We start from the raw sequence: 22877 nt of genomic DNA, 5'->3' as shown, positions 1-22877 counted from the left end.
CCGGGGCTGCGGCAACGGATTTGGGGCCTTTTCCCCTGGCCTCCCCGCCCCGCCGCCCTCAGCCAGCCAGTCAGCCCCTCACCTGGCAGAAGCTCCGGCAGTAGCTCAAAGATGAGATCTCCGACACCTCCTGCTCCCTCAGCTCCGTCTCCAGTTGCCACAGACACGGTCGCAGTCCCGGGGCTCCTGGCGCCGGAGATGCGGGGCGCTGACCTCGAGCCATGGATTCAGTCTCCGTTCCGTCTCCGGCTCCGGCCCCAGCCGGAGCCTCAGCCCCAGCCCCAGCCCCGGCAGCGGTGGCGGCGTCTCCCTTTCCGTCCGCCATCTTCCCACGGCCCAGCAGCGCGTAGGCAACCAAGCCACGTGACTCAACCCTAGCCCCGCCCCCGTTCGACCGCGCGTGGTGACGCACTCCCTGGCGACGCTGGCGCCCGCCGGATTCCGTCACTTGCACTCAGAACCCTCCTCCTCTCCGGGCCTTCCCAACAGCTGCCTTGGCAACAGACTGGCAAAACTGGCCAGAGAGGCTCCTGCCCACCTGGGTCCTTCCGATGATCTTTTATCATAATCGGGGCACTGAGCCGGACATACCTAATAACTGCCACTATTCAGACTCCAGGGAACTTCTCCACATCTCTTGTTCTGTGGTCTAAAACTGAAAGGCACCAAAAGAATTGAAAGCAAGGACTTAAACAGATATTTATGTACTCATATTTACAACAGTATTATTAATAAAAGCCAAAAAGTGGAAATAATCAAGTGTCCATCGATGAATGGATAAACAAAATGTGGTCTATATATACAATGGAATATTATTTAGCCTTAAAGAGAAAGGAAATTCCCTTTTTGTCCAACATCTTAGTGAGGCTGCAGTGGTATCAGAAGCTCTCCCAGCTTCGCTATGCCGCCCAAGGACAAGAAGAAGAAATATGCCAGAAAGTCGGCCAAGAAAGAAAGATCCAGTGAACAAATCTGGAGGTGAGGCCAAAAAGAAGTGATCCAAGGGCAAAGTTTGGGACAAGCTTATGACAAACTCTGTAAGGAAGTTCCCAACTATAAGCTTATAACCCCAGCTGTTGTCTCTGAGAGACTGAAGATCCTGGTTCCTTGGCCAAGGCAGCCCTTCAGGAGCTCCTTAGTAAAGGACTTATTAAAGTAGTTTCAAAGCACAAAGCTCAAGTCATTTACACCAGAAACACCAAGGGTGGGGCTGCCCCAGCTGCTGGTGAAGTGCATGAACAACAGGTCCCACCAACTGTACGTTTTGAAAAATAAAACTTTATTAAATCAGAAAAAAAGGAAATTCTGACACATGCTGTACTATAGAAGAACCTTGAAGATATTATGCTGAATGAAATAAATTCATCTCAAAGAGACAAATACTGTATGATCCCACCTATGTGAGGTACCTACAGTGTCAAAAATCATAGAGACAGGAAGTAGAATGATGGCTGCAAGGAGCTGGGGAGGGGAGAATGGGGAGCTATCGTTTAATAGGTACCGAGTTTCAATTTGGGAAGATCAAAAAAGTGCTGGAGGAGGATGGTGGTGATGGTTGCACAATAATGAGAAAGTACTTAATGCCACTGAACTATAAACTTAAAAAATGGTTAAAATGGCACATTTTACCACAATATAAAAAAACTAAAAGGCAATTGCATCCTAATGCCTTTAAAGTTTTGTGTTGTGCCACTTAAGAGAAACAAGAACAGCTTTGAAGTGCCAAGAGAATGTGAACAGCAGAAGCGCTTAGGTAAGAGAAAACACAAATTAACTTGTCGTGCCTTTCCTCTCAGATAGTACAAATGCAATATATTCTTGCATAATCAAATATTGTTTCCCAGTAGTAGTGAATGTTCCTTTTTTAAATTGACTCTCTTCATGTTCCAATTTATGGTTCTGAAACAACATTTCCCATGGTGGCTGAACAAAATTTTGCAATATTAAATCATTCCTATGACCCTTACATTTTATAGGCATATATATCTGTTGAGATGTAACATGGGTGAAGAGCAATACTGATCCTTTATATTACCAATAGATGAACAATGAATGCTAGCATTAGGAATAATTTTATTTGTATAAAAATATTTAATAAGACTTAATTTACTTTTTAAAAATTAAATTTGTTTTCAGCATTATTATATAATTTTGATTTAAAATTTTGATATTTTTGTATTTTCTATTTTTCATCTTAATTATCATATTGGAATGTTTTAAGATGAAAATAACTTCTGAAAACACAGGAAAAACAATTTTTGACATTTTACAATTTAACTTTGTATCAAAATATATTTGTTTTGTACACTTTGAATAAATTACATTTTATTTTAAATACTTTTTAGCCCATTATTACCATAGACACAAACTATGAAAAATTTTATTACAAAAATTTTTAAGTAGTGATTTTGCTAAGGCAAGAAAAATTAGTAGTATGAAATAAATATGTAAGTATTTATCAATTATACTTTATAATTTATCTAAACATCACTGGCCTGTCAATATAACACCCAGACATGCACAATAATTAAATTCAGTCATATTTCATATTTTGCCAATATTCAGTCATAAAAATTACAGCTTTGTAATGTGTCTTTTTCAATTTTATTGTTGTAACGGTATATTTATCAATGTAGAAGGATAGAACGTTTTATCTAACTGTGTGTTATTAGCTTGGTTATAACTTCTAAAGAGTTAAGACATGTGAGCCTCTATTTGTGTTCTTGCTCCCGACCCTACAAATAGTAAGATTGAACCTGCTACTATTACCACTGACCTGAAATCCAGATTCAGCTTCTTAACAATGTCGTTTGGACATCCACTAGTAGGCATCTCAAATAAAACATGTCCAAAACAGCTCCTTTCCCAGTAAGTGACACACTATTCATCCAGTTGCTTAAGCCAAAGACTTTGAAGTCATGCTCAACTCCATTCTTTCTCTCATACTCCATACCTAATCCAAGCTCTAGATCTTAAATTTGACCGTTTCTCACCTCCTCCACTCTACCTCCTAGATGCCTTCACTAACACCTCCCATCTTTAGTTTAAAGTAATGACGTTTTTTAAACTAAAAAAACTAGCTATTGACTAGCTATTTCTATTCTTTCCCCCTGCTGCAGTCAGTTCTCCACACAATAGCCACATTAATCCTTTTAAAACATAATTCAGGTCTCATCACTCCCCCTGCTCAGGACATTTAAGTGATTTTTCCATCATCCTTACCAGAGCCCATTAAATCCCACCTGTGTTGAGCCCCTGCTGCCTCTCCATACTCACTTTCCACTGCTTCATCGCTCATTGGGCTCCAGCCATACTTATTTTGCCATTCTTAAACAAAACAAACAAGCCCCAGGACTTTTGCACCTCCTCTTTCCTCTCTGGAGAACCCTCCCTTTTTTCAGGTCATTCAGGTTCAAGAATCACCACAGAGAGGCACTCCCTCATGACCCTATCTAAAATAACCTTCTCTATCCCCTTGCTCTCCTTTCATGTTTCCACATTAATTGGCTTTACATTATCACCATGTTGTGTCTCCCCTTGCTAGAAGTTAAGTTTTTTTTAATACTGATATGTAATTGATATATAACAGAAGGTAGGTTCTTCGAAAGTAGAGTGACTTGTTTTATTCATTGCTGTATCCCTAGAGTCTGGTATAGTAATAGTTCCTGGCATATTGTGGGTATGCCAACATTTGTTAGGAGGGAAGGAGGGAAGGAGGAAGGAAAAAACTTTGAAATCTTATGGTATTTAAATGGGACTGGATGAGACCACGTGGGGGAAGTCTAAGTCAGGGGTCACAAACTCATATTCCCATAGGTCTTACGCAGGGAACCTCAATGAATGAAGCAGGCTGGATATCATTATTTTGGAAACAGTGACCTGATTAAGAAAGGACCCAGGCAGCAGGTGCTCAGCTCCAGCAAATTATTGCTATGTGAGAAAGCAGATCCCATTCTTCTAGATCTCCTCCAAGAGAAATTGGAAATTCAGTTTTTAAAACATAATTTCCCATTTTTAAAACTGCAGGCCATATCATGTCCACCTGTGAGTTTGATTTAGTTGATGGGCCAACAGTTTGTGACCTCAAACAGAAAAAAAAGGAGAAGGGTCCAGGATCACTCCAAAACTGACACATCAGAGAAAGGGTCCATCCAGCAAAGAATGTTGTGAAGGAGCCATCACAGAAGTGGAACAGAAACGAGAAGAGCGTGATATTCCTGAAGACAAAAGAAGACAGTGGCAGGGAGAGAACAGTCAACTGTGCAGACTGCTAACAATAGTTTGGGTAAGATGAGGACAGAAAAGGGATCTCCTGGTATGACATCATGGGTTTGTCGATAACCTTGACTAGAGAAGTGTCTGTGGATCTCTGGTATGCAAGCCTGACTGGAGAGGGTTGAAGAATTCACTCAAGGTGAGATCGTTTAAAAAAAAAAAAAAAAAAAAGGAGGGAAGGAGAGGAAGTTAACCCTTTTGAGAAGTTTTCCTGTGAAAGAAAAGCATAAAAATGGGGCTGTGCTATAAGGGCACATGAGGTTTTGGACAGAATTCTTAAAGACAAGAAAATTTTAGAGTATGCTTGTATGCAGAGGAAAACGGGAAAATTATGACACAGAAAAGGGGCGGGGGGAACTGCAAGGAAAAAGTCCTTGAGAAGATAAGAGGAAATGGCATCCAGAATACAAGAAAAGGTTTTGTCTAGGACAGAAATTAGAGACACAGTTCCTTTTTTTTTTAAAATTTCTTAGAGACACACTTCTTTTTCTTTTGTTTAGAAAATATGGGTATAGATGCAGGTAGGTGTGTAGATTTGGTAATTGGAGATTCGGGAGGTACTTCCTAGGGTTTTGTTGTTCTTTCCTCAGTGAAGTATGAGATGAAGTCATTAGCTGACAGTGAGGTGGAAGAGGAGAGGCAACATTAGACATTTGAGGAGAAAAACCTTTGTTAGAGTTGTTTCAGAAAGAGATAGGAAATAAAACTGACTAGATATATACAGGAAGATTGTAGGGCAGTGTTGAGTGGAATTTATTCCTTTGTTTAACATATATTCATTGACAGTCTACTGTATTTCAGGTACTGTCCTATCTAGGGATGGAAACGTGTTATGAATAAAAGAAGTCCCTGGGTTTTGTATTTCTTTTTTTCCCAGAAGTTCCAATATGGTTAATATATTTGCAACTTTCTTTAGTCATATTCCAGTTTTAAGGATACTCCCAGTTCCCCTTGATTGAACCTGGGGATTTCTCAACACACCGTCAATAACACACTTACAAGTAACAACTCAGGGTAGTTTTATTTTGAAGAGTCATCTACTCAGATTCAAAACTTGATTCTATCATTTCACCTACATAGTGATTGTGGATGCCTACTATGTTGTAGCATTTCATCTGAATATAGGTAAAGAGCAGAGAGTTCTGGTGTCAAGTTTGCTGGGATCGAATCCCAGTTCCATTGTTTATTAGTTATGTGCCTTTAGGTCATTTAATTTCCTTGAAACTCAAGTTCCTCATCTTAAAATGGGCATAATAATAACATGTATCACATAGAAATGTTGTGGGTTCTCATAAAATATATGTGAAGTGTCCAGAAAAGGCCGGACACATACTAAGCACTCCATAAATATTGTTACTATTGCTTCTATGAGGTTCAGTTTCAGAGGATTAACTTTAGCTTCCCTTATTGTAGACCCCCGCACATACTGACTTTGGAAACAATCTATTCTCATGACTGTCCTGTGAGTGACAAAGTGATCAGAGGACAGACCCAGAGTGTGTATCATGAAAGGAGCTGTTTAAGCTAGAGTTTCTATTTGCAAGTTCAGAAACTTGATTCTATCATTTCACCTACATAGTGATTAAGTCACAAGAGCCCAATTTACTAATTTACCCTAAGAAATATAATGGCATCCCTGTAGAAAAGTTAGTTTGGGGAACAAAATTAGCATGAGAAGGTTGCTTAGGGAGGTTAGAATTGGTGTAAAGGGAATTAGAAGATCTTAAATCAACCCCCGTTCCAACATGCAGGCTTCTCTCATAATTATTTTCTATTCTCTCTTTCACCTCTTAGAAATCTAATCAGGTTAGATTCCAAATCCTATTAATTTGTCCTCAGGAAATTATCTTCCATCCATCTTTTCTCTGACCCATTTCCACTTATTCATGCCCAGGGAATGAGAACATACAGATAACACAGTATAATGTCCTCTAAAAGTCTGAGGAGAGCATGAAGGGTGAGAGTAGTGGCCAGGTGAGGGAACAGTGTTTCTACTCCAGAACCTTCTTTTGAATGATTAGCCCCCATTACTGTCAGCACACCCTCCCAGGCCCTCTCCTGTGGACCCCAGGAGTATTGTTTCTTAAGGAGCTTAGTGTTCCTTTCTGGGAAAGCGGCTTTGTTTCTATGTTTTAATGGATACCCAGCAGGTATCCCTGCTTCTAGGTCATCCCACTCACTCCCTGAGGTTTATCCTCCTAAATTTATCTCCATTGCTTAAAGATGTTCAGCCCCTTTATGCTTCAAATAGAATAAAAATCTTCAGCCTGGCTTCGAAGATCAACCACTCATCACTTGCTATTCCTAAGAGCACAGAGGTCCTTGCTAGCTCCCCAAACGTGTTACCACCCCTCACCCCCCCATTATACACAGTTTTCCTGACTTTGTGTCTTTGCTCAATTTGTCACCTCTTCCTGGAACTCCCCTGCATTTATACTAAGTGGAATTAAGAGACAGTATCATCCAGTCATGAGCGGGGGCCCCAGCTATGTTAGCCTTCCTTCAGTCCTTCGAATGCTAATCTTTTTCTTACCTCAGGGCCTTTGTACTTGCTGTTCTCTCTGTCTGGAACATTCTCACCTGTCCAGCTCCTTCTTTATCTTCAGAGTTCTTCTCTTAAAGTAGGTTCCTTGCTTTTCTCTCTTCTAGCGTCCTGTTCTGTCTTCCTTCATAGCATTTACCACATTCTGTAACTATTTAAGTATCTGTTTATTTAACTCTCCCCTCCCCCCACACACTAGATTGTAAACCTGCAGACAGTGTTCATGTCTGCTTGTTTCCCACTCCATTTCAGGGCCTAACACAGTGCCAGGTCACAATAAGCATCAATATTTGCTGAATGTAAGAGTGACTGAATGGGCTATAAAGCATGGACCTCACTGGCTATCATCAGCAAAATCTCTTTTTGCTTTCACTTAGATCTAACTCTTCCCAAAGATCACTTCTCCCAAAGGCTGTCTTCTCTCTTTTGTTCACTTCATAGATTGGTGCCTGGCACAGAGGAGGTGCTCCGTATGTATTTAAGTACTATGGTATTTACTTGCTGTGTCGTTTTCCCTTCAATCTAATGAAGGGTCAAGAAGATTGCCCAACAGACTGAAAAGCAGTCATTGTTCAGACAGACTTAGATTGAATTTGCTACTGACTAGCTGGTGATCTTGACCAACTTCTCTGAGCCTTAAGTTTCTTCCTTGTAGGAGTACGTGCAACAGAAGGGGGCAGAGGTGCGGTGTTAGGTTGGCCTAAGGAGTTAATCTACACTGCCCCCTAGAGGATTTTTGTTTCTAGGGAGTGGATTCTGAATCCCCTGAATGTTTGAGGATCTTTGTGGCGAGAGAGGAATGCTCCAGCACAGCCCTGCAAGGGTTGGCCCCGGCATACACAGTGGGGCCAGCTCTGGCATGAACAGATGCAAAGTTCAGTGGGCTACGACAGGGCAGCACAGACTTCGACAAAGGTCAGCAATTCTGAAGCAGAAGAATGACAGTGGTCGTTCCAGTTACTTCTGCGAATTAGGGAGGGGACCTCACCGAAAACCTGGATTTACTGCTACTTAAGCATGTGGTGGGCTGATTAGAGCTTGGAGATTTGGGATATTGCTAAATGTCTGATACCTTTGTCAACCATCCTTAGGTGAGGTCAGGGGTATTTGAGCCACATGGAAAATGAAGATAATAATAAATACCCACCTTTCAGGGTGGTTGTGAGGATCAAATGAGGAAATGGATTCGTGTAAAGTGCGAATATAGTGCCTGGTACAAATAGACACTTAGTAAATGGCAACTGCTATTATTGTTCTTGAAAATAAAGCAACCTTTTCACTTTTTTCCCCTATGCCACAGTGAAAATTTATTCCTTAATAATAGAGAATCAGAAAAAATGGATTGAAACAAGAACATGTCTACAAACTATGTACTTTTTTTGTAGACAGTGCTTTGCTTTTTGGTTTAATAATAAAATAAAGACAATCTGTTAATAAATTAAATGTGTGTAAATATATTTAAAATCCATTAATAGAGGATAATGTAATTTTTAAGTAGTTGCCAGTGGCCAGGTGTGGGAGCTAGAAATTGATTGAGAAGGGGTACATAGAACATTTTGGGGTGACGGAAATGTTATATTAATTCTAATTCTATCAGACGTTCCTATTCAATCAAGAAATGGAATCTTGATTGTGGTCATGGTTGTATGTGTGTACACATTTGTCAAAATTCATTGAACTGTGCACTTAAGTGGGTGTTTTATCATATGTAAATACCTCAATAGAGCCAATTTAAAAAAAATTCAATCTTTCATAGGTTTTATTATTTTCATAATTATTTAAATTAATTTAAGTAGTAATTGAATTTGAAATTATATTCATTATTCATTTATTATGCTGTTCACAGAATTCCTGAATATTTAACTATCAGCTTTTGCAAGCCCTTGTGAACTGACTCCAGGCCCACACATTAGAACCCACATAATATCTGTGTTTTTATGTATGTGTATCCATACATATATTTCCTAGTTGATGTCCTATTTCTTTGTCCTACTGAAAGGACCTATAAGAAGGATACCCTAAAAGCAAGGAGCACACCTAGCATCTACATCTTGACTTCCAAAATACCATTCTTCACTAAGAAGGAACACGAGCTTTTTGGAGAAATGGCTGATTCCATGACTGGGGCAGTAAAAAAATCTTACTGTTTCCTCACTAAAGAAAGGAGTGCTCAAAGAATGATGATGCAGTTAAACTCAATACTGGCCCTCACAAATACCAGGTTTTAATCTCTGGAACCCGTAAATGTTACTGTGTACAGAAAAAGAATCTTTGCAGATGTGATTAAGGATCTTAAGATGGAGAGATTATTCTGGAGTATCCAGGTGGGCTCTAAATGCAATCACAAGTGTCCTTTGAAGAAAGAGGCCAAGTGAGCTTACATGGAAGAAAATGATAAAGCAGGAGGCAGAGACTGGAGTGATTCAACCACAAGCCAAGGAATATCAGCAGCCACCAGAAGCGGTAAGGAATAGATTCTTCCCTAGAGCTTCCAGCATGGTCTTTTCCCGTTGTGTAGACTCGCCACTCTTGTCAAAAATCATTTGACCACATATGTGAGGATTTTTTTCTGGACTCTATTCTATTGGCCTGTATCTGTCTTTATGTCAGTACCATGCTGTTTCGATTACATATAGCTTTGGATTAAGTTTTGAAATCAGGAACTGTGAGACCTACAACTTTGTTCTTTTTGTGGACAAAAAAGGGGCGCTGTAATAAATCTAACTAAAAGTAACCTCACAGGGTGGTCTGATCATATATTTCTAACTGGGGAGGTCATGGTGTGTAGTCACACCCCAAGCATATATTTACTAGTATAATATATTTAATATATATTCTATATATATATTAGTGAAAGGTCTATCTTTGCTTTAAGTAACACTTATCCAATGTTTTTGTGAACTAGGTTAACACACCATTGACATGCCTCTTTTTCAGACCCCTCAGAAGTGTGACCACCCTCAAGGGAGCATTTAATCTTGTTAATTATCCTGTAATTCAATCCCTGCCTTGCTTTCTCCCACCTTCCTATAATCTTCCTTATGTTCCCTCCTTAATTCCAAATGTATAAAAACAACTGCAAAACTGTCTTTCTCAGGAGATCTTGAGATCTTGCTTCTTGGAAATGCCATCAGTTTTGGCTCAAATAAGTTCTTATAAAAAAATCTCTACAGGTTTGGACATTTATACGAGAAAATTTTTGACATTGTTTGGGGTCCCTTGAGATTCCTTTTGAAATTTAGGATGGATTTTTCTATAAAACAAAGAAGTGTTAAAAATATTTTTGTGTATAAAAATATGGTACACATTCTTAAAATTCAAGGTTATCCTTAAAATGGTAATGACTGGCCACAGGTGTAAAATTAAGGACCCTTTGAGACATACCTTAACGGTACTAGATCCTTGTATGTAGAAAGATGAAAAGCCCTAGACTCAGCATTTTATATCTCTCTTCCCTGTTTCTACCCAGAAGAGAGCAAGCTCAGTACTGGTCTACTTTCCCAAAGGACTATTACATCAAAAAACAGAGCTTATCTCTTATAGGTTTGTTTCAAAGGCCTTTTCAGAGCCAGGAGGAGTTTAGTAGTTCTTGATAGGATTGCTTTATCTTATTCACGAAGAAAAATTTAACAAGTACTACACAGTCACACATCTTTTATGGCCTACTGTCACTCAGCAGTATAAAATGATGTTCCATTAATACATTTGAAATCAAACCCTCAACATGACCCTTCTCTTTCTGAGACAAAATAAATAAATAATGTATATTTTTACAACGTGTGTACATAGATTCTGGCTCTGCACTTACTAGATAAGGCTCTTAATCCGTTTGTGTCTCAGGTCTTTAAAATGGGATAAAAACAGAAACTACATCATGGGGTTACCTGAGGATTAAATGTATTAGTATATGCAAAATGTTTAGGAAAATGTTATATAAATATCAGCCACTATTATTACCTTATCAGGTGTTGTGAGGATTAAGGTAAATGAGGTAACCTTTGTGAAGCTCTTGGTACAGTGTCTGGCACGTGAAAGTGCTAAATAAATGTTGGGTATCATTATAAACAGGTATTTCTGTGATTTCTTATGAAGCCCACCCCTTTATTAGGTACATTTTACCTTTCTTTCACAACTTGGACATATGAGGAACTTGTTATGATGATAAGCATTGATTTTTTTCACAGTTACTCTTCATCCAAGCAACTCATTTTTGAGTCCTTATGGCTGCATTGTCCAACATCGCAGCCTGTGGCCACATATGGCTATTGAGCACTTGAAATATGGCTACTAGTACAGATTGAGATGAGCCGTGACTGTAAAACACACACTGGATTTCAAAGTCTTACTATGAAAAAAAATCTCACTAATAATTTTATATTGATCATATGTTAAAATCATAATATTTGGAATATATTGGATTAAATAAACATATTATTAAAATGAATTTTACCTGTTTTTTACTTTTTTAATGCAGCTACTAGAAAATTCAAAGTTACATGTGTGGCTTACATTGTAGTTCTATTGGACAGTCCTGCTTTATAGGGTTAATTTATGATTATTTACTCAAATCATGACCACAGCTTTAGATATCTCATAATTTGGCTTAATCTATAAAAAATATTTCTAAATGTTTGTAAACATATTTTGATCATTTACTTCTTCATTGCAATTATATTTTAACCATACTTTGTTAATATCTCTTTTTCTTTTCATATTATCCAGGATTCAAGGCATTTTTATAGAATCAACTTGTTTCAGCTCATTAGTCATTGATTTCAATATTCGGCTTGTCATGGCTTGACTGTTCCTGGGTGTGAAAACTTTATTCTCAAATTGCCCGGTTTACCTCCTCTAATACTATACATGAAATTCCCCCAAAACTGCGGCTTCCCACCAGAGAAACAAGGAAGAAACCAGTGCCTAAAGATTTGGCACTGGCTGCGCTCCTAGAAGCCCTGGTTCCTTTTAGTGGATACTAAAAGGATTTTAGTGGATACTAAATGTGAAGGATTTAGGCATGAGGGCTGCATCTGTATCATTCTCAGTGACAACTGAGTGTCCGCTGGCAAAAACAAACCCTAACCATTTCCCTGGCTGAGTGGAAGCCTTTCGGATTCATAAGTTCAATTTAACCCTACCTCATTATTTTTATCTAATACAAATAATTATTCTAAATAAAAATTAAAATTCTGTATAAAAATTCAAATCATTTAACGGTGCAATTCCCCCTCTCCAGCATTCCTGAATCCTCTTATGCTGCTGTTTTTCCATGGTACTTACATTTTCCAACATACCATTTCTCAATTTTCATTATTTTCTTATCTGAATTGTAAGCTTTTTAATTTTAATACATGATATATTCATACCATACATAATATTATGGGAAAGAGAAAAGCAGCCCCTGACATCCAGAGCTGTCCTGGCACCCACACCTGGGCCTTAACCCAGCTAGGAGCCAGTCTGGTACTCAGAGCTCGGCCATGGTTACCTTCCATTGAACACAAAACACTGTACAGAACACAAACATCAAACAGAGGCAGACTAGGATACAAGCAGACTAAACAAGATCGCTCCATAATCATATCTGAGTAGACAAAACCCAAACTGTTGTCTAAACCACAAAATGACCCAGCACATGGCCCTTTTCTGGATAATCTGAGTGACTACTGCTTATTTACCAAGTACAGCTTTAACTTTGCTTTGTTCCTTCTGCTTTCCGGATAAAAATTATTAAAATACTCAATCACAGAATTACTCCGGCCTCCTGAAAGCATCCAATCCAAAGCAAAGCCCTGCTTCCTTAAATCCTCCTCCAAAACATCCACCCCAAGCTCAAACTCTATAATAAACACTCTATGACATTTTCTGACTGAGATGCCCCACTGACCGTATGTTTCCTTTCTCCCTCATTGCAATGAGCCAATAAACCCTACTTCAATAGACTACAAGTGGTGTTTCTTCTAGTCTTTGACTGACAGACACCAACCCATGCTACAACTGGCTACATCAAATCATATGTTTAAATTACAATGCAGCCCAAAGTTTTAGAAACATTTATATTCAACTTTCAATGTATGGCAGCTTGTTCCCATTACATTTATTCTGTCTACTAATTTCCTTTGGCTAGAAGGTCTGTCCTTGAAAGACTTCTGAATTTAACTTTCTTAGTTTACTCAGTATATTCATAGCTAATGGATACAAGATAATAGTAGCAATATCAAATTCACCAAAATTGATCTCATCTAAGGACATGAAAAAGAAATATTCAGGAGCAGGTACATAAGGACCTGATAAGATAAAGTTTTAGACATTTGAACTAACATATAGAATCACTTAACAAACAATATGCATTCAATTAAAAATATTACTTTTGAATTGAAGCATTGAAATATTGAAACATTACATAAAGTCAGTATCACATCAAAAAACTAGACTAGCTCACTCATAGCAATCTTAATTGAGATGTCCCATAATTGAGATATCCCATAATTTACCATATATCTTAAATTTGTTATGTTTACTATTTTTGAGTAAAATTTTTCATTTATTTTCATCTTCCCTTTTGAATGTTTACTTCCATGGACACTGGCTGAGAAATCTTGTCCAAAAAAACCCTACTTTGGCTTTTTCCTGTCAATAGGGGGGAAATGGGCTCCTTTGCTCATTTTTGTGTCATAAACCACTTTGTCAATAATTTAACTTAAAAAAACAAAACAGAAAAAAATACCTAAGCAAGAAAGGAAATATAGTTAATTTATATACATTATAATTCATGATTTGACTTTGCTCTGAATAATACGTCAAAATAATTGACATATGCATATTATGTTGTTGATTTCAACTTTTAGAAGTTATAGACAAAGCACAGAAGACTGAATGTAAATGCTTTCCATCTTGATCATATAGAAATAAAAGCACAGATGACAGGTGTTGGGGGTGAAAGTGGAGAAGAATGCTGACGTCTGCACGTTACGAGATGTGGAGTCTAGAGATGTTTCTGCTGTTGAGTAGACATAAAACAGATACGTAACCACATTGATTAGAATTACTAAATTAAGAAGAAAGGTCTAAAATCATGCCATGACTGTACTAAGAGAAGGAGATGGGGTGTGTTTAAATAAGCTCCCTCCACTTTCCTTAATGCTCATTCTCCTTCAGTCATACAGCCTATTCGCTGGTTCTCAAGTTCACTGGGCACACTTCTGCTTTGGAGCCTTTGCATGCATTAGTCCCTTTGCTTAAGAGCCTCTTTTCCCAATAGCCACATGGCTACATTCCCTCTCCTTTGACAAGTCTTTAAACAAATGTCCCTTGTCATCGAGACCTACGTTGGCTATCTTATTTAAAGTTACAACACTCCCACTGACACTAGCAATCCTTCTTGCCCTGTCATATAGTTTTTATTCCATTTTATATATCACCTTCTAACCTTATTTACTTTGCTTATTTATCATGTTTATTGCTGTTGTCTGTCTTCCCTATTATAAGCACCCCAAGGATCTTTGGCCAGTTTGCTCACTGACTTATCCCAAGTGCTTAGAGCAGTGCCTGGCATATAGTAGCAATCAATAAATATTAATTGAATGAATGAACTTGATAATTTCCAAAGCCTTTAAATACATGTAGGTATTCAGTATTCACTACCAATCCCAAATTTCAAAAAGATTTTTTTTAAATCAAGATTTAAAAAGAAAAAATCCAAATTGCACATTATAAATTATAGTTAACAGTATGCTCTCACCTACAGACAAGACTTTGAAAATCCATAGGTTGTACGCTTACTCTACTGTGCTTGTATCCAGGAGATGAATTGCACAGCCAGTTAAGCTCTAACTGGAATCCCAGGATCTCAATGCTTTCATATTGAGAATTCAAAGATAAAATTGCATTCTGGTAAGCACTGAGTCAGCCTGCCTACCCCAGCCCAGCTCTGTCGATTGTATTTTGAGAAACACGTTGAATTTAGATATTAACAAAATTAATTAAATCAATCTCTGTACATTTTTGGTTTTGCCCCCAAATTTTCCAAATAACTGTAGACACAAAAACCACTCCGCCCATATAAACATTTGTACACATGTGCACAAATTACAGCAATAATTTACCTTTAAAAGCAATAGTTTATCTTTGCTCATAAAAATTTTAAAAACTTTAAATTATTTCCATGAGTTGGGCAGGTCTTATTTAGCAATCAGCAATTTCATCACATAGAATCAAATAGTTCTTAATCTTTAATCCATGATAACTTAAAAGTGGGTCAGGAAGGCAGCTTTTGTTTATTTTTCATTTTGTACTATATTTGGTCCACAAACATATCATTATTAAATTTATATGTTGCTAAATCATGAATTTTCTTAAAATAATTAACTCAAAGTAAACTGTGTGTCAATTGTCAAATTGGAAGAAAGTCTAAAATTACCTCCATATTATAAATATAATCAAGAATTACATTAAAAAGGAACTTTATAATAACGTTTAGAAATATGCTAATCTAATATAAAATGTTTTACTAAAATCTACTTTATCATATATACAAAGTTGACAAATTTATTAACTTAGGTAGCTCACAAGAATATAGGTTACTTTGAAATGGGTTAAAAAATCAACAAAGCATGTTAAATGTTGATCTATAACATGAGTTGAAATAATTTAAGATTATTTTATTCTACTGCTTTGCTCAGTATCAAGCTAATAACTTAGCTTGTTACATTCGTATTGTCTTGAACTGAAACTTAAGAGTATTTTCAATATCTAAATATGAAACTGTTGCCTACAACTTTTAATGTAAATTCTTAGACATGGTAGTTTTCTTTGCTCTCCTCTTTATTGGTGTTCCTTTTTAAAAGAAATAGGAAACTATTAAATTAAATTCTACTGGTAAATCTGACACCATAGAAGCACAGAATTTTGGAGCTGAAAGAATTAAAAACTAATTCAGTCCATCACTCCCCACTCCCAGTTTTATAAGTGAAAAAACTCTGGTAAGAGATGTTATAGAATGGTCTGGCTCCTACTCTTGGTCTCTCTGTACCATGTCCATCTCTCATAAGTTAAAAAAAAGCTTCTATATCAACAATGTATGACTTATTAAATAGATTTATTGGTGTCCAAACTCACAAAAAAATAAAAATATTTGAAGCAACTTACAGCAAGAGCACATGAAATACACTAGAAATAGAAACGGAGCACCATATGCATTGAGAAAACCAAGCACCTAGCTTTGGATGCAGAGGCCTACAGTCCTTGGGCACCCTGACCCGATCTCTCTTCCTCTTATTTCTCTTTCAATAGTATATTTTACAAACTCCTCTGGAGTATGGAGAATAGTTGGAGAAATGTTCTTAGAATTTATCTTCTCTTTCTGTATTGCTAGATACTGGGGAAGAAATAGCCTTGTTGTGAAAGTATCAGGCGTTCTTGAGGGTCCATCTGAGGGCTTTCCAGAGGCTTTGGGGGAGATGCTATATGGTGCAACATTCCAAAATACCACACGAAGATAAGGTAACAGGAACTCCACACCTCCCCAGGAAAACATCTTTTAATCTAGATCACATGGCTTCCCCTTTCTGTATCTCCTGGTCAAAAATCTCTTCTAACCACCACTGCTTAAGTGCTACTGGTATACATATAAGAGTTGACTGTGATGGAGGAGGGAGGCTGGCCTGGGAGGGAATGGTTTAAGGTGTGCAGGCTTAGACCATATAAAATCCTTTGGAAAAGTTGATTCCTCCGAATTGTGACTACAAGATGCCATTGTGCCTTGTGAGTTCCTAAGTCTCATAAGAACTTGCAAGTCACAGATGGAAGTGAGGTTAGGCTGTGGAGTCAGAATTGCTGGCTTCAAATTCCATTTCTTATTTGTTGTCTCACCTTGGCCTTAACTTCATGTCTGTTTCTTCATCTGAAAATGGAGGATGATTGAGCTCATCCTCATAGGGTTGTTGACTTAGATAATCCCTATAAACTTCTATGAAATAACAGAAAATATATGTATCAGTATCTGCCTCTGGATTCCTGGCACAGAGTTCCTAAAACTCTTATAATTTCTCAAGTGATAAGAGCAGTAGGAACATCTTTTGTTCTAATATTTGGTCTTTGACCGTGGTTCCTGACACAGAGCTCCTAAATCCCTTGGAATTTCCTGAGTGAGAGAAGTGTCTTTTGTTCCAATGAGGTGACTCTGGGTGGGCTCCTGGATGGCTTCAGGATGGGGATGGTGACCAGAAAAACCAAGCCATGCTTAGACTCTTGGAACTTTCAGCCTCCACTCCCCGATCCTTTGGGAAGGGGAGAGGGGCTGGAGATTGAGTTAATGATCTATCATGCCTATATGACGCCACCACCATAAAAATGCCAAAAGTATGGAGTTTAGAGAGCTTCTGGGTTAGTGAACACATTACATGCCCGGAGGGGGGTGTACCCCAACTCCATGGACCTTGCCCTGTATGTCCATCTGGCTGTTCATTCATATTCTTTATTGTAACCTATTTAATGTACCTTTATAATGAACCTATAAACATAAGTGCTTCCCTGAGTTCTGTGAGCCATTCTAGCAAATTAGTGAACCCAAGGAGTGGGTCGTAGGAACCCAAATTTATAGCTGGTTGGTCAGAAGTACAGGTGAAAACCTGGGGCTTGTGAGTGGCATTGGAAAGAGGCGGGCAGTCTTGTGGGAATGAGGCCTTAACTTGTGGGATCTGACACTATAGCATCAGAATTGAGTAAAATTGTAGAACATCCAGCTGGTGTGGAATAATTGCTTGATGTGTGGAAAACCCACGCATCTGGTGTCAAGTGAAGTGAAATGTGGTGGTAATGTGAGAGTAAAGGAGAAAGACATAGGAGAATTGTAGATTTTCCTTTACAACCTCTAACAAAGTTCATGGCTCATAGTAAGTGCTTAATAAATGTTAGTGATAATTACTGGTCTTCATCTTCATCCTGGGCCTCCAGGGAGGCTAATGACTACGAACAAATATACAGCCTTCGGGTGATATTGATCTGACGCATAGATGGTGTTAAGAGTACCAACATGAGGGACAGATTCTACACTTACTCCTTCCACTCCTTTTTCTTTTTTTCCCTAAAATGCTCCCCTGTTCATTTCCAACTCCAGTTTTGCGAAGTAAACATATGTTTCAGATCGCAGCTCAAGTGTGACTTCCTTAAGAAAACTTTCACTCACCTCCTAGTCTAGGTCAAATCCCCTTTCTATACCTGTTCTGCATAGAACTGATCAGAAGTGTAATTTTATAATTTTCTACATAGTTACTTCATTTATATCTGCCTCCCCACTAAGTTGCAGGTCCCCTGAGGGCAAGGCCTACTCTTTTCTGCTCACTTCTGTATCCCCAGAACCCAGCCGAGTGCCTGGCGTATGGTAGGTATTCAAAAAAATATGTTTTAAAGAATGAGTGTCCCTTATGTAATCATCCATAAATTTAAGTTCTTTTTGTTAGGCTTTAATTTTTTTAAATTAATTTTGTAGTTGAAAAATACTTTTTATACTGATTACAACACTCGTAGACTTTTAACGGATGTTGGCAGCATAGAGTTGAAACTTGTATTCCCTGGTAAAATCCTAGTATACTGACCTTCTAATTTGCTGGCAGAGGTGACCTTAAAAGTAATGAGTGCCAAATAAAAGATGTACTTGCAACAGGCTACATTCTCCAAAAATTTCCTACTGTGGTATGTCTGCATAATCTAATTAAAAACTTAATGCACTTATCCAATGCCTTCTGACCTATAGATTCCCCCCTCCCCATGGCTATAATCATATTATTCTACAAAGATTATAATTCAGTTTTTCTACTTATTATAAATTGCCCTTCAGCTATTGTTAATAGTTGAGTTATCAAATTCTGGCAGCTGGCATCAAAATAACTCTGAGGGCAACCAGAAAGCAGTCAGGGATTGCTGGTCTCTATGTAGTTCAATCACCTTGTATAGTCTGCACATTTGGGTAACTGCTCCTCTGGTGAAATAATCCTGTGTCCATTTTCTATTTCACTTACACATAAGAGTTTTTATTTGTTCTAAGTAAATAACTGACTGTGTTCACTTGAATAGACTCTGTTTACTCTGATGGCCTAGTGTTTCTGGCAAATATCCAATAAAGCTCAGCTTTAAACATCCCAGCGCTTTTTAGGACTAGCTTTTGATTTTGCTTCTCAGTGGACCAGAGCATCTTATCAAAGAGAATATTTATTAATAAGATGGCATCTGTTTTGTTCTGAATGGCTCCCGTGTGAGCCAGGAGAATTAAGGATAGAAGAAATTCCAATTCTTAACCCACCCACAAGGGACAATTGAATGGATCCCTCCTAACACGCGGCTATTAATAAGAGGAGGAAATAATTATTGGGCACCAGTACACAAAGGAATAAGCAATGGCATCAATAACCTCATTCTCCCAATTACTCATCCTTTTCCTAACGGTATTCGCCCTCAGGATGGAGGTGACTGGTAGTGCTGCTAGCGGCCCCTTCCGAACCACAGACTCTTCCTGAGCTAACATCTTGTTGTGTATTCAGAAGGAAAAAGCCACTGAGTCACCTGTGGTTTCAGGATATCATCTGCACAAGCAGGATGCATCCAGCAAGAGGTCACCCCCAGTGCACTCAGTCCTCTTAGAGGGTTTCCAACCCTCTGCCCCCGAACTATCCCCCTTTCCTACATGACTAATGCCTGTACTGCTTGTCTCTTCTCTCAGGGCACGACCATCACAAGCAGAACTTTTAGAACTCCTTTAGGAAGCTTAGACGCCTATGAATTTGGTTACTGAGAGTCAGCTCTGAGCCCGATCTTCTTTGGGCACACTGCCAGAGCTCAGACCCTGAGCTAGGAGGCCCTGCTTTGGGCAAGCTTACCCACCTCTGCATGTCATCCTCTGTTTATCTAGAGGGAACCATAAGAGTTGTAACATTCTGTATTTTAATGAACACTATCCTACTAGAAAAAAGGTAGTAATGGTTTCTTTCCAGTTGGAGCATTCTTGTCTCCAAATTGGGCGTCTTCTCAATCCAGAGTTATCCTGTGAGCATGCAGTGGATTTGTTACCTGGAGCAGGCCTCTCAAAAATGGTTGAGAAGCCTGCGCTTTCCTAAAGAGCAGAGGACCGTTTACCTTGGCAGAATTCCTAGACCCAGGCAGCAGTTACAAAGGTCAAGAAGAAAGGAGCATGTGTTCAAAACTCTTTCTTGTTCTTAGAGTGCATGCCCCAGGCAAAATGCTGCCGGTATATTATGACGGAAAGACTATGCTAGGAGAAGCTCTAATTAATGAAAAGATTCTTGGCTAATGAGGAAAATGGGTCTAATGGAACACTGAGTCCTGTGAGGAGAAACAATTGGCCTCTTTGAAACTCTCCCTGATAGAGACCAACTCCCTATTGTGACTGAATTAGACATATTAAGGAATAGGTTGTTAAAGAAGGGCTTAAACAGCAGTAATCAAATGGGCACAGGGTTTGCAGAAGAGGAACAAATAATAAATACATGCAACAATATTTCTCCTTGCTAGTAGTCAGGAAAAAAAAATAATGAAAACAAAGCACATGTAGGACTCTATATGATTCTTTTCAAATAAAGAAAATTATATTTAAAGTAATCAAAGGCCCCATTGCTTTTGAGATTGTGATAAAATTGAGGTAAGAATAGGAATGAAAATAGGAATATCATTTGAAAAAACAAAATAGCTATAACTAGCTATAATAGCAAGTTTTTTTATATTGTCACCCATCACCACAATCTAGAAACAGTCTTGAAGATATTAATACCCCTGAAATTACTCCTGGGTCAATAATAGTAGTAGTTATCCCTTATTGAATACTAACTCAGGACCAAGCATTTTACATGTAATTTCTTTCAATTCTCTCAACAATCCTATGAGGAAGGTGTTGCTAGTGACCCTATTTTACAAATGAAAGACGAAGAGTAAGAGAAATAATTTGCCCAAAGTACCACAGATAGTTGTATAACTTGTGTTAAAGACCAGATGTTCTCTTTCCAGAACCTGCAATCTTAACTACTAAATTACAGTAGCTTCCCCTTATCTGTGGGGGATAAGTTCCCCCAGTGGATGCCCGAGACTGCAGATGGCACCGAACCTTATACATACTAGGTGTTTTCCTATACATACACACCTAGGATAAAGTTTAGTCTATAAAGTAAGCACAGTAAGAGACTAACAATAATAACTAATAATAAAATAGAATAATTATTATAATGTAGTGTAATATAAGTTACACGAATGCAGTCTCTCTCAAAACATCTTATCGTACAGCACTCACCCTTCTTCTTGTGATGATGTGAGATGATAGCATGCCTATGTGATGAGGTGAGGTGAAGTAAATGAGACATTTTAAAGTAAAGTAAGGGTTACATGAACACAAGCACTGCAATACCACAACAGTCAATCTGATAACCGAGATGGCTACTAAGTGACTGATGGGTAGGAGCATATACAGCGTGGGTACGCTGGACAAAGGGATGATTCACGTCCCGCACCGGACATAGCAGGACAGTGAGAGATTTCATCATGCTACTCAGAAAACAGTGTCCAATTTAAAACTTATGAATTGTTTATTCCTGGACTTTTCCACTTAATATCCTTGGACAGTGTTTGACTGTCGGTAACTGAAATCATACAAAGCGACACTGCAGATAAGGGGGGAACTACTGTATAAGGAAATAATACAATGAAAGTAAAAAACACTCCACGCAGGAAGAGTTAACTGTACAATTCTGTAAGATTGAAAACTGGGTATAAGTTAAGTGCTCAATAATCCAATACATAATAGGCTCGATTAATTATGGTATGTCTACTACCAGCCATTAAAAGGAAAAAAGTAGAGCCTGTAGAATCAAGGAAAATATTTATGAGATTCTATAACAGAGTATAATGATTATTGGATAAGTGAATAAACCAGCAGAAGCCCTGCCTTCCTCAATTTCTGGCCACCCCAAATGATCATCAATTTCTGTATACCCAGGGCCGAGCCCCGTGTCTCCACTCTCGGGGCTTTCCAAGTACCTGTGGGAAGTGAAGACTCCTCACTGGGTGAGCAACAGGCAAATGATTCTCAGGTCAGGCTCCATCGATCTGCAGACCTTGACCTTAGAGATGATCCCTGTGGACAAAATTTTTATGGCATTTTCTGTGTTTGCAAAAGGTTGAAAAGATGTCTGCATGTGAAGAAAATCTGGAAGGTGGCATGCAAAAATAAAAATAGTTGCAATGTCTGCTGAAAGAATTGTATGAAGTTACCTATTAACAATTTTTTGTCTTCAATGGTGTTACACTGACTTTTCAGCAACATTTTTCTTTTTTAAGAAAAAGGTTCTCAATCTTCATCTTCATGTTCCTATGACAAAAGTCAAATCAATTGAGGGCTTAGTGCTGGCTGCATCCAGGCAATTTTTACCTCGGCAAGAATTCATCCTAGAGAATACTTTGGTTAGGAGTATTTAATTTTTCTAGGTTTCTGGTGGTATAGCGAAGCGTAAGATAAAGTCCTTGCTCTCTTAGAACTTACATTCTAGAACTGCATTGCCCAGTACAATAGTCACTGACTACATGTGACTATTTAATTTAAATTGATTAAAATAAAATGAAATTTAAAATTCACGTACTCTGTTGCACCAGCCACATTTCAAGTGCTTAAGAATCAAATGGTAACTAGTGGCTACTGTACTGGATGGCTCAAATATAAAAAACTTTTCCATCATTGCAGAAAGTTCTATTGGTCATCACTCTTTTAGAGAGAGGAGTCTGACTATAAACAAGTAAACAAAAATGGACAAGAGTAGAAATTACTCTGAAGAAAATAAAAGACAATGTTATCATACAGACAATGGTCTTTGAGGAAGCATCTCTAAAGAGCTGACATTTGAGCTGAAAGACTAATGAAAAGAAGGAGCTAGTCATACAAAGATCTGGGGGCAGAATGTTCCAGGAGGAAGGGGAGGCAAGTGAAAATGCCATGATGTGGGAATGAGCTTAGGGTATTTGAGAAACAGAAAGATCATTTTGGTGAGAAATTTGTGTGCAAGGAGGA

The 22877-nt window shown here is 38.3% G+C and overlaps 1 protein-coding gene and 1 pseudogene across 1 annotated transcript in view; one reads left to right on the top strand and one right to left on the bottom strand.

The window, feature by feature from the left end:
* RLF (RLF zinc finger) overlaps window positions 1-350 on the bottom strand; it is a 69854-nt gene extending 69504 nt beyond the window's left edge. Inside the window, exon 1 of the mRNA XM_033114445.1 lies at window positions 83-350. Within this exon, the coding sequence (XP_032970336.1) occupies window positions 83-325 (243 nt within the window). The 5' untranslated portion in view covers window positions 326-350. The remainder of the gene's footprint in view (window positions 1-82) is intronic.
* Window positions 351-901: 551 nt separating this feature from the next.
* On the top strand, window positions 902-4924 carry LOC117027054 (40S ribosomal protein S25-like; annotated as a pseudogene).
* Window positions 4925-22877: the final 17953 nt, after the last annotated feature.

This window comes from Rhinolophus ferrumequinum, chromosome 9 (genome assembly GCF_004115265.2).
Source record: "Rhinolophus ferrumequinum isolate MPI-CBG mRhiFer1 chromosome 9, mRhiFer1_v1.p, whole genome shotgun sequence".
NCBI lineage: Eukaryota > Metazoa > Chordata > Mammalia > Chiroptera > Rhinolophidae > Rhinolophus > Rhinolophus ferrumequinum.
The sequence above is the reverse complement of the archived record's forward strand: the minus strand, read 5'-3'. Positions and strand labels throughout refer to the sequence as shown.